The sequence below is a fragment of the Prionailurus viverrinus genome, chromosome B3, assembly GCF_022837055.1.
Source record: "Prionailurus viverrinus isolate Anna chromosome B3, UM_Priviv_1.0, whole genome shotgun sequence".
Taxonomy (NCBI): Eukaryota; Metazoa; Chordata; class Mammalia; order Carnivora; family Felidae; genus Prionailurus; species Prionailurus viverrinus.
The window spans coordinates 33,345,096-33,358,131 of NC_062566.1; the positions used below are offsets into that span (position 1 = coordinate 33,345,096).

The 13,036-nt window shown below is 39.3% G+C and overlaps 1 protein-coding gene and 1 long non-coding RNA gene across 11 annotated transcripts in view; one reads left to right on the forward strand and one right to left on the reverse strand.

Moving 5' to 3' along the window:
- LOC125168336 (uncharacterized) overlaps positions 1-13,036 on the forward strand; it is a 129,824-nt gene that overhangs the window by 107,528 nt on the left and 9,260 nt on the right. The gene's annotated exons all lie outside the window — the stretch shown is intronic.
- Positions 1-13,036, reverse strand: part of IQCH (IQ motif containing H) — a 211,502-nt gene that overhangs the window by 87,242 nt on the left and 111,224 nt on the right. For all 6 annotated transcript variants that reach the window (XM_047863380.1, XM_047863381.1, XM_047863379.1 and 3 more), the window contains 2 exons: positions 12,297-12,363; positions 593-676 (listed from right to left, as the gene is read on the reverse strand). In XM_047863380.1, coding sequence (XP_047719336.1) covers positions 593-676; positions 12,297-12,363 — 151 coding nt within the window. The remainder of the gene's footprint in view (positions 1-592; positions 677-12,296; positions 12,364-13,036) is intronic.

Below are 13,036 nucleotides of genomic sequence, written 5' to 3' on the forward strand. Positions count from 1 at the left end.
CCGGCCCAGGTTGGTGTCTGATTTAGAACTGATCAAGCCAGTATCAGAACTTGACTTTTACAAAAATGTATCTACAACTCAAGGTTTATATTTCTAAAAATTCCCTCCACGAGCATCTCCTTTCTTCTAATAACAAGATGATATATATTTAAATAAAAGCTTCTTTTAAAAGTCTATCTTCTCGTCCCTCTTAGTCTTATAATGAAAACAATGCTTTTCATGTCTGATACCACTTTCCACTTGTTCCCCAGATAATAGAATAGACAGTATTGACACAAATGTAAAATGTTGGCTTCATTCACTGCCAGATTCAGTAAATGAAGAAGATTTGAGGCTATAGGGGAGAAATCCTTAGAATTTAGAAAAGCTACCCAACTAAATTAATTAAAAATGTCATTTTTTGACTCAAGTTGACTCCACTTTAAATCTGTTCTTTAAAAAAAAACATGTAACTGCCCCCTGCAAAGTAGATTAGAAATCCACACTTTTTCCTTGTAGGGGGGAGAAAAAAAAAGCAAAAAAATAAACACTTTTATCAACATCCTCTGATAAACATTCCAAAGAGTCATTTGCGTGAAAGTATTTACTGTACCTAAGATGTCACACAGCCTCCCCAGCTGCATGTTCTGCTTTGTGTTGAAGTCGGCAATATTTTGTCGCACAGGCTGGGAATATCCTAAAAGACAAACGGTGTCGGAACGCAGAAAGAGCAAGTCAGTATGGCAAAATGGCACACTAGGATTTCCAAGTGTCACAGTCCACATTTCCAGGAAAGAATTTTCTCTGCAGCATCCTGCAGACACAATCTAACTCCTGACACTGAGATCCTTGCTTCTCAGGGGATTAAGCATTATTCTGGAAGATGTGCTAAGCAGCATATTCTGCAAGAGAAGAGTTCATATTTTTCAACACCAGCAAAATCACCGGGAATCAAGATCAGAAAAACATGAGGAAAATTTCTGACATTTAACGTAAAGGTTCAAAACAACGTTGAAGAAAATTATTGCTCAGGGTTTAAAACAAAAACAAAAACAAAACTAGGTTGGCTCGTTTAACTTGTGCTTTCTGTGGAGCATTTTGAAGATGTGTCCCCAGAATCATTCTAAACTGACACACAGATTTCAGAGACACCCCTTGCTGTCAGGAATATGTGTTTAAGTAATTCTGAATACTTAAGAAATATGCTTCTGCTCACCGGGTCAAAAGAAATTTGAACCTTTTAAAGGGCAATAAAGGTTAATGCAGTTACTTTGTCAGCACTAATAAAAGTCCTGTGGCTGGCCTTCATGTTCACTGGAAAGAGAGCAGGAGAAAATTGCGTATGGATTACTGTTGTCCAAAAATCTTTCACAAAAGATGCAATGGCGGCAACACTTTGTGCTGGCATTTCAGGGGTTAAGAAAATAAGTGGCTCAAAACATGAACTTAAAAGGCGTGCGTACTCACAGGCAGGTATAATTGCTTATATGAAATTCAGCAACTGTAGGTGCAACTTTTTTTTTTTTTAAGTAAAATTGCTTTTCACATTTTGAAGAGATGCTTCAATGCCTCCTTGTGGTTAGTGAGCCCAAACACATGTTTCAAGTGAAGCTGCTATAGATAAAGTGATTTTAAATATTGCCTCTTTGAGTTGTGACACAGATTTCCTTTTCGGCATAAGGAAAACTATAGCAATTCAGGCAACAGGGCTTCAGATCAAATGCACTCTGATAATTGGCTCTTTGCTTTGATGTCAGTGTTTAAACACTAGACAATGTCTGGAAATTAAATGAGTGTACAATTCATCTTAAAGTCTCCCGTTTGCTTTATGCAGATGAACTTAAGAACTAAAGAGGCAGAAGGACAAATTACGTGACTTATTTTTAAAAAATTATTTATTTCTGAAGTAGTTTCGGGAACTTCATTCCACATATGAAAGTTAATACAGACTGCTGCAAACAATGCTGTCTTGATGTGTGATCGTTTTAACTTATTGTAGGATTTTGCATATTGTATAATTCTGTTGATATTCAGATAACTGTTTAGGAAGATGTATTGTGAGTAACTCCTATATCAAAACTATAAGAAGGCAGGAAAAATGCCTAAAGGATAAAGTATGAGTAAGAAAAGTGCCTGAGAGCATTCCATGAATGCATTTCCTTTCAGAAGTAAAGATAAAAGGCAGTATGAGATGTCTCATTAAGATGATGTCCAATTTAAAATATAAAGGATGTCTGATCACTTTGTTGCCGCGCATGCAGCATGTGACTGAGTAAGTCTGTGTTGCAACCAAGAGCTGGAGGTCAGTTTTCCAACAAATGACTTGGTACCTCTGTTACCATTGATCAGAATGCGTAATAAAATGTCTATGAAAAATTATGATAGAACCGGTTACCAATACACCTGTTTCAAAGAACTGAAAGCAATCTCAGAACGTTGTTATAGAGGATCATATGAAGTAACAAATATGAAGACATTTTGTAAATGCTGTGTAAACATAAAGTATATTGGTGTTATGGGGGATAGACATACTTCCAAAGCCTATAACAACGGCAACAACAAATCCTGTGACAAGCAAGAGACCATTCTACATGGACAAGATACAATGTAATGACTGTTGCCATCCCCAGAGCAGAAGTTGGGAGTCAATTTTTTTTAAGTCAGATTTATAATTACGTCTTTAAAAAAACTAAAAAAAATTTTTTTAATGTTTATTTATTTTTGAAGGAGAGAGAGAGACAGAGTGTGAGTGGGGGAGGGGCAGAGAGAGACACACAGAATCTGAAGCAGGCCCCAGGCTCTGAGCTGTCAGCACAGAGCCCGACGTGGGGCTCGAACTCACAAACTGCGAGATCATGACCTGAGCTGAAGTTGGACGCTCAACCAACTGAGCCACCCAGGCACCCCGTTTTTAAAAATAATTTTGTGTTTATTTATTTTTGAGAGAGAGAGAGAGAGAGAGAGAGAGAGCGGGAGAGGAGCAGAGAGCAGAGAGAGAGCACAGCACAGAATCTGAAGCAGGCTCCAGGCTCTGAGATGTCAGCACAGAGCCCAACGTGGGGCTCAAACTTATGAACCGCCAAATCATGGCCTGACCCAAAGTCAGATGCTCAACTGATTGAGCCACCCAGGCACCCCTATCCTTATGTCTTGTACACCCACAGAGTTAATGTGTTGACACCTAGGTGAAAAACCCTCATTGATGCTGATAGTGCATATATTAAATACAATAGTGACTTAACCAGTGGCTATCAGCAAGGATGCTGTGGCGTTGGGGAGCTCAGCAGACCTGCTAGGAGGTGATGAAACATGACACTTGAGAATATAATCTACGGAGACATGGTACTTCAAAGGTCACTGGGGGAGCCTTGAGACACCATCTACTTCAACCCTGTCATGTTACAGATAAGGAAATTCAGTTTAAGTGTCTTGTCTCTTGTCCAAGATCATATATACCTGCACATTACTATACAGTTTGGACAGGACATATTTAGGTCTTGCAGAAATGTGGTTGCATAAAAGAAGAAAGAAGGCAACACTCATCAGGTGTGAGCAGAGATCTCCAGAAGGGATAAAGTCTTTGCCTCTTCTCTCACTTTTATTTCTAATTGTTGCTGCAGGCAGAAAATGGCCCTCCAGAGATGTCCGTGTCCTCATCCCTGGAACCTGTGAATACGTTAGGTTACATGGCAAAGGGGAAATCAAGCTGCAAATGGAATTAAGCTTGCTAATCAGCTGACCTTGAAATAAGGGGATTGTCCTGGATTATTTGGTTAGATCCAAAGTAATCATAAAAATTCTTAAAAGTAGAAGAGGGAAACAGGAGAGGAGAGAGTCAGAGAAGGTGTGACCATAGAAGAAAGGCACAGAGAGATGCTTGTTGCTGGTGTTAAAGACGGAAGGAGGCCAACGGCTCTCTTCACTCACTCCTTTGTGGGTAGCTTCTAGAAGCTGGAAAGGGGAAGGAAACAGATTCTCCCATAGAGCCTCTAGAATGGAACACATCCTACCAACACCTTGATTTAGCCCCTCTCAGACTTCTGAACAAAGAATTATTACTTTAAGGGAATACTTTTTTATTGTTTAAGCCACTTAGCTTGTGGGAACTTGTTAGAGAGTGACAGGAAATGAATACGTTGCCTCCCTTTCAACTTTTATAAAATGGGTTCTCTGATCTGGAGAATTTGGGGGAGATCAGAGAATGGTGAGTGGGACCTCTAGCCTTTTCTGGGTCCTCATCATCGCAGGAGGCAACAGCACTGGCATAACGGGGAACTCTCTCTTCCTTATCACTTTAGAGAGGGACCCAGCCTCCTTCCTTATGGCCATCCTCTTTGACAGAGTGTTCCGTCATTTCTCAAAATGTTATGCCTCTGCTTCACTCCAGAGGAGGATACCTGAGAGACACCTCTTTGAAGTTACCCGACTACTTTTGGTCTATTGAGCCAAGGACACTCATCAGTGGTTCCTGGCCATCAGCCCTCCACCTTCACCCCTTCGTTCATCTCCTCTCCCTTCCCTATCCCCACTCCCGCACAAACTCCTATCAGATGATGCTAATGGCCTCTTTGCACCCAGGGAACTGGCTCTGCTGGAGTTGGCCTTTCTTCCACAGAAACCACAGAAACCCATGAGTGAGGCTGTGCTCAGTGACTGTGCCTCCTTGGGACCGGTGTGTGCCTCTGTGACAGGCCTCTACTGTTGCATTAGAGCACATACTCTCGAACAGCCTGCTTATTACCCTGTGGTTGACTCCTAGTTCCTTTTGTCTCCAAGTCATATTCCTTCCAGGGTCCCCGAGGCAGAGAAGGGGTTAGCAATGGACTTCTAGTTACCAAGTCGTCATTTATCTAATCACCCTGGCCTGAGATGGTAGTCAGCCATGCCTCAATTTGATGGACTGGAGCAGAAGTTCTCAATCTTTTCCCCATTTTGAAACACGTGCTCTGTGATGTTCACATGCATCACACACTCCTACAGGCATACATCAGGTGACAACAGCAATAGCGATAACTCCATCCCTTTCTCTTCCATTCAGGAAAGCATACTTGGATGCGAGCTGAGCAAAAATGACATTGTTATAGAGGTAAACCTGAATTACTCCAATTCATAAAGAAAAGTTAACATCCAGCTTTGGTAGTGTAACTGTAAACATTTCAGGGAACATGTGACATATGTCACAATCAATTATCCATTAGCATACTGCAGTCATCCAGAGAAATGTGATCTAGACATTATGGTTATACCCAGGTTTTAATTACTTGTGCAAGTGTGAGAGCGCAAGCTACTGAGATAAGAGATTAACGTGCAGTGAGAGCCTAGCTGGTTATTTATATGTATGTAGTATATCCAGTGCCAGATTGATGAAAATAAAACTGAGCATTGTCTTGGGGGGACCGCTAAGGGGGATTAGGTAATTTTGTGATGGTGACATAGAAAACATAGGAGGTGCTTAAATATTTGTTGAGTGTCGAAAACATTCTCAAACTAACCTGGCCATATGGATTCTGTGTGGTTCTGAAAGTCTCCTGTTTAAAAGAGTGAAGACTTTCTCTTGTTCGAGCTTTTTATCAACGGCTTTATCAGTGGAGGGCCAGCATTGCATGCAGCTAATGCCAGTGATGTCCAAAGCCTGGTCTAGAGACCATGGAAGGTCTTGAGACCCTTTCAGTGGTTCTGGAAGGTCAAAACTATTTTCCAAATAATACTGAGATGATGGTTACCTTGTTCAGTCTTGTCCTCTCACAAAATACAAAAAAAGTATTGACACAATTTCAAATTCCACATTGTAACTCACATAAAAATTACCATTCACTGTTGAGTTTTGGTATAAAATCAAAGCAGAATATACACAATTATCTGAAAAGGCTATAAAACATATAAAATAGTCTTCCCTTTTCCAAATACTTATCTGCGTAGGGCCAGATTTTCTTCATATGCTTCAGTCAAAACAACATATGGCAACAGATGAATACAGAAATAGATATGAGAATCCAACTATGTTCTATTAAGAGATTTGCAAACTTGTTAACTAGTGCAACTCTTCTCATTGAGTTTTTTTGTTTGGGAAAATAAAGGCTTTGTTTAACAAAATTATGTTATTTAGGTTACATTGGTGATGGATTTCTTATTGTTACTTGAAAGTAAATTAAATATTTTTAAATATTCTCAGTCTTGGTTTCTAGTGTGGTATTGATGCATATAACCTACGTAACCAGTGCTTTTTAGGGCTCTCAATAGTTGTTACGAGTGTAAGTTTGAGGGCTGCTGAGCAAACATTTTAATATTTTTTTCATGAGAATGAAGGCAATGGCAAAGAGTATAGTTTTATCTTAGTATATACAAGACCCTTTTCAGAGCATATCCTAATAGTACTCCATTTCACGAAAAGCTCATGAGCCAGTGTTACTGACTGACACTCAGTTCAATGCTGTTTCTGTACTTCACGGTACAACATCAGATAGCTCAAGGCCAACTGTGTGATTTAATATTACAGGGTCATGGGGCCAACTCTGGTCCAACCAATGAATGAGTGTTGATTTGGATTAGTTGGATGAATACAATGTGTTTTCATTTTAATTCAGGCTGTAAAGGAATTTTGAAAGTCGAAGTGTACTTTGTTCCTGATCTCAAACGCTGTGTGTATTTTGGGGAACTGTTTTCTGGGAGATCTCGGCAGGACATCTGTGTCAAGCACCAACTGTAGCAATACCATAGCTGAACTGTGGTTCCCATAACTACCTGCCAAAGTATACATTGAAGACCATGAAGATTTGATTGAAAGTCCTAATTTCCTAGCCCTGAGGTGAAAGGAGCAGAGCCTATCATGTCTTTGAGGTGTCCACTCAAAAAAAAAAAAAACCCTCAAGAAACTAAAAGGACGCCAGTGTGCTTGGAGGCATAGTAAAAATGTGATTTCAGCTATAATGCTCTTAGCTGTGGTCCTCTACCCTGCCCCTGTTCACAAAAGGAAGCGACCCCTAGTTCTTATCTTTCGATAGAAGGGAGTGGAGTTAGGGATCTACTGTCTCATGACAATTTGGGGTAGGGTCAGTTGTACACAAAAGTAAGTTCTATCTTTTAGGCTTCCATGACAGTGCAGATCAGCAGAAAGATGTTGTTTTTTCACGAGACTCACAAAAACAGAATCCACAACTTTATGGAAGGGGAGTATCTCGGAGACCACAAATTGTGTTTGCTCCAAGGATACATTGCTGAAGTGATTCACAGAGAGGAAAAAACGAAGCTGAACTATATAGATTCCTTTTAGCCATTAAATCACTTGGCGATGAAATAAAAGATTACACAGAGAAAAGAGAAAAATCCCACCTCAATAATTCCCTATTTTTCTTTCAAAGGAGGGAGAGAAGTGAGAGAGGAAAATCATCACAGGGGGGTTTACTTGGCTGGAGGTGCCTCATACCTGCTCACGGCATCAGAGCTGCATACGTGGCACATCTCATTTAATGTCAATAGATTTTAAAATGCCACTGAGTTTAAGTGTGGCACCAAATGATACACTGTAATAAAGGAGCACAGGGGTTAAATTAAAAGTGGAGGAAGTAACTCAGCCAAAGAAACTGGAAGCAGAATTAGTTTGTAGGTTTTATTTAGATCTCTGATTTTTCTAGAGGAATTAGGATTCTTTGTTGCAGTTCTTTCTCATTTGACAGATAGATTTTGCTTAAAATAGACCCTAGTATTCTATTCCTGCTATAAACCATAGTAGATTATTTTGTTATATTATTGTATTTCATTAATAAAAATGATGAAAATATCTAATATCCAATTAAGAGATTAGCCTATATACTATGGAAAGACTGAGGTGTTGTGTTTTTTTTTTTTTTTTATCATCTTAGGAAATTACAAGGCTGATCAGTTTCTTCGGACAGTTAACCAACAGCATCCCACCTCTCCTGTCTGTTAAAAATAGCTAAAACTTTTTGTTACATATAGGAATACTACTCAAAGTATAGAACAGTCAATTAAGTTTTATTATTTATGTATTTATTTAAGATTATTTATTTATTTATTTATTTATTTATTTGAGAGAGAGAAAGAGAGACTGAATGCGAGAGGGAGAGGGACGGAGTGACAGGGAGAGACAGAATCTTGAGCAGGCTCCATGCCCAACTCAGGGCTTCATGTCACCACCACGAGATCATGATCTGAGCCGAAATCAAGAGTCGGATGCTTAACCGACTGAGCCACCCAGGTGCCCCTATTTATTTACTTATTTTTAAAGATTTTATTTTTAAGTAATCTCTACACCCAATGTGGGCCTCGAACTCATGAGTCCGAGATCAAGAGTTGCATATTCTTCCAACTGAGACTGCTAAGCACCCCTCAATCAAATTTCTTAGCTTCTCCTTTCAAAGGGGTTATTCTGCAATATGTGATTATCTTAATGTTCATATTATCAAGTCACAGACTTGAAAATACTTGATAAATATTTTGTGGTCAAAAACATTACTGAAAGGCCAGCCTTCGTGTGATCATTGGTTTGGAGAATGCAATTATTCTTGTGGGTGCAAAACTGCCTAAACAACCAAATACTTATAACTGCAATGTACTGTACAGTTATCAGCTACTAATATTTAATTTTGAGGGTTCAAACAAGTTAGCGCAACCCCAAGTGGCTAGCAACACGGTGCAATTATTTCTAGGGCTAACACTACACCAGAATTGATTGCACATTTCCTATGGAAAGAGCAAAAGGGGACAAGGCTGTAACTTGTATTAAATGCCTACCTGAATCTTATATGCCTACCAACTGATTTTGACTAGTGATTCCCTCCCACCTCTGAAAACAAAATTACTACATTGAATAGATTTGGTAGAGGGGCATGTGTTTAGAGAAAAATGGTCTTCACTTTTATTTACTTTTGTTTTCATGAACTGTATAGGTAAGTCCTTGGAGCAGGAGACAAAGTGGCCATGTTGCAACTAGCTAAAATCTTCAAGTATTCACAGGGAAAGTGGGGTTCACAAAAAGGTACACCATAATCATTCTAAACCTTCTAAAGAAAGAAGAAACATCTGTGGAATAAGTTCAAAGTGACAGGTTAACGTTATTTAAACTTAATTTAATAGCCACAGGTCATTTTATAAAACCTAAAGCATTAAATGTAGAAACAAATACTATTTGATCAGAGCCCAAGTATTCTTCTCATGTGAAAGTGTGTGATTGGGCTTTTTAAATGCTTAGTTGAAAAAAATATACGTGATTGTTCTTATCTCTCAGAAGATGCATGATTAGCATTTTTTAAAAAAATGGGCTATTGGGGCGCCTGGATGGCTCAGCCGGCTAAGCATTGGACTCTTGATTTCGGCTCAGGTCATGGTCTCATGGTTCGTGGACTCGGGCCCCACATTGGGCTCTATGCTGACAGCATGGAGCCTGCTTGGGTATCTCCCTCCCTCTCTCTCTGCCCCTCCCCTGCTTGCACTCTGTCTTTCAAAAATAAATAAATAAACATTATTCTATTTTTTGACATTTTATTTATTTTTGAGAGACAGAGAGAGAGAAAGCACGTATGGGGAGGGGCAGAGAGAGAGGGAGACACAGAATCTGAAGCAGGCTCCAGGCTCTGAGCTGCCAGCACAGAGTCTGATGCAGGGCTTGAACTCACCAACTGCAAGATCATGCCCTGAGCTGAAAGCTGGATGCTTAATCGACTCAGCCACCAAGGAGCCCCAATAAATAAACTTTAAAATGGGTTATTCTGTTTGGTGCTTCAGCTCAGGTCATGATCTCGCGGCTCATGAGTTCAAGCCCCATATTGGGCTCTGTGCTGACAGCTCATGGAGTCTGCTTCGGATTCTGTGTCTCCCTCTCTCTCTGTCCCCTCCCACCCCTTCCATGCTCTGTCTCTGTCTCTCTCTCTCTCAAAAATAAATAAAAACATTCAAAAAAAAGTTTTAAAAAATGGGTTATGTTGTTAACAAACAAAAATTACTATAATAGCAAAGACTTTCAGATTTATTATGTGTTTATTTAAACTGAGAATATGTCTTCTAGAAGAAAACTAGTTTTTATTTTATTTTTTTTACATTTATTTATTTTTGAGAGAGAAAGAGACAGAGCGTGAGCAGGGGAGGGGCAAAGAGAGAGGGAGACACAGAATCTGAAGCAGCTCCAGGCTCTGAGCTGTCAGCACAGAGCCTGACACGGGGCTCGAACCCACAAATTGGGAGATCATGACCTGAGCTGAAGTCACTGTAGTTTCAGGCACCCTGAAAGCTAGTTTTAATATCATATCTAAAATAATGCAATTCAAGTTTTTGACTAAGTTATTTTCTACCTAATCTATATGCAGCAAACCCTTTTGGAGTTTTAAAATGTTTTCATTTAAAATTATTTTTTATTACCCAGTTTAGATTATTGCTCATTATTTTCAAAATTTTACCTCTTTGGATGAGGCTCTTTTCTATCAGACTTCTCTGCAGGGCTGATTGCATCGGGGGTTTGAAGGGTCAGAGGTGGAGGGAAGGAGTTTGTGGAAATCGTGACTGTAATACCTTCATGCTGTCAACATTGCAAAGTAGGGGGCTTGTTCTATTTCTCGGGGGTTTTTTAAAGTGTATTTATTTATTTTGAGAGAGAGAGAGAGGGAGACCACATGTGTGCGAGCTGGGGAGGGCACAGAGAGAAGGAGACAGAGAATCCTAAGCAGGCTGTGTGCTGTCAGCACAGAGCCCCATGTGGGGCTTGGTCCCACAAACCATGAGATCATGACCTGAACAGAAAGCAGGAATCAGATGCTCAACCAGCTGAGCCATCCATGTGCCCGTATTTCTGGTTTTGAATAAAACAGAAAACACAACAAAATTTCCCACGTAATATCAGGTCAGGTCCACAATTGCAGAAGCGAAAGGCTCTTGCACCTTATTCCAAGGACTCAAGTCTGTTAATTGTGTCTGCAATTAGCCTCTCTGGTTGTAATCAGTTACAAGTGCAATTTCTGAGTGTGGACTAATTTTGTGTGCAAAACTAGTCCCACCAAAATGAAAGCCCAAGTTGGAATGAAATTCAGATCTGTTTTACCTCACTTAGATCCTGAGGAGGAACTAATTTCTTCTGTGAGCCATAAAAAAACCCAAACTAAAAGACTGTGCAACTGAAGTACCTTCTTAACTTTTCTGGGAGTACTTAGATGTAAGTACTCTAGATTCTAGGAAAGTTTGCATTACTTTATTACTACTAATATCTCACTAAGTTAAAAGATAATTATATTTATATAATAATTAAAAAATATTTTTGCTTTTTGTATTACTGTTAAAATGTGTTAAGTGCTCTATACTGTACATAGGTACACAAACACATATACTCACACAGGAGCACAAATAAATTACAACCTAGAATTCTACTACAATAGATCACTTAATGCATCGCTCTACTTAAAAGGCCTTAACAAAGAGCCAGTCGTACATAAGATGCAGATGTGATGAGTTTTGCTGTTTGTCAAAACTCCCAAGTCCGCTTAGGACATTTGGCCTCACCCAGGAAATTTTTAACACACCAGGTAGGTTAAAAAGCAAGACAAAACAAAAATAAGGAGGCAGACCACCCCACACCTTTTGACAGCAGCTCATGTTTTAAAGGAACTTCCCGTGCAGATTTCTGAGATTCCCAATGTCGTTTTGGCATACCTATCTTACCACTGTGTTGCAGACAACAGCTTTTAAGTTCCCCAATTCATAAATGTAATTAAATAATTACATTAGTGCTAATTAACATGAAACTGCAGATTATTTAAGCGCAAAAAACACTATTCAACTTCTTAATTATTCTTGTTCACACAGCATTTCCTTTTGCTCAGGCGCCCTAGGTGCAAATAAAGCATCCCATCTGCTCGTAATTAGAACTAAATAATTTCAGAGAATGTAGCTTATCATTTTGACTGCACATTTGATTAAAAACAGTGTACAAGCAATATCCTGGCTTATTGGCGTAACAGCAACAACACACGCAAGCCTGTGTTCTTCTATCATTAAAGAAGATCGAAAACATTATCTGTTATTTCAGGGGGAAAAAATACAACTTTTTAGTTCATTTCATACAGATGAAAGCGAATTACAGCAAATCACCTCTCCACTGAATAGCAGCCCCCACATAATGACTTTATTTGCTTAATCCCCAAATTAAACGCCGTTTCGAGCGAGGGCCCTGTGTTATTACTCTCATCATGTCGAGAACATTTTCCTGCCGAGACCAATTTGAATAAAACAAGGGGCCTTCCTTGAACTCAATCAAGGAGCCATAATGTGGTGGGTAATAGAGGTTGCTGATAGATTTGCAGGCAAAAGTGTTATACCTAATGATGGGATATGGATAATAGTCCTCCTGGAGGTCCTGATGCGATTCCAGTTGGCTGCCAGATGCTAAAAATCAAGAAGAGCATTGATCAGTGACAGGAAGCTGTAGTGGATTCATCTAGTCAAACTTCAGCTGTTTTTCCACTGTACAGTTAAGCCAGGCATAAATTATATTAATTGATTTAATTACATACTTAAAACATCTTCCCCAATTAATTTAATTAGGTGGCTACATGATGCTACTGGCAGGGGAAGATTAGAGGCAGCTCACTTAATTAACAGAATATGAATGAAAAAAAGAGAAAGCAAACATAAATGAAATTGTGAGCACTAATTAAAAGGCTGTCTGCAAACTTAAATACTTTCTGACAAAGTGGTGACAGCAATGTAGACAAGAGAGGATTTTTTTTTTTTCCTAGCAAATTAAAGTTCCAGAAGGTATATATAGGGAGAAAAGGTAGTGCAGTTAAAACATTGATTTTCTGACAGAACTACCATAGTCAAAGTGAAGGGACTTTTTTTCTATAGAAAAAATTGCAATAGATTTTACAGGTGCAAAAGCCAGATTCCTGGTTAGGGCTAAAATATGATGTACAAACACACGTAGGGTTTGTGCATCATACACGGGGAGGAGCGGAAGGGGAGAGAGAGAGGCTGAGGGGGAGGGTAGTTGGAGAGAGAAAGGGAAGATGAAGAGACAACTTACTGCAATCGCTCAAGCAAGAAATGTTTAGAAAAA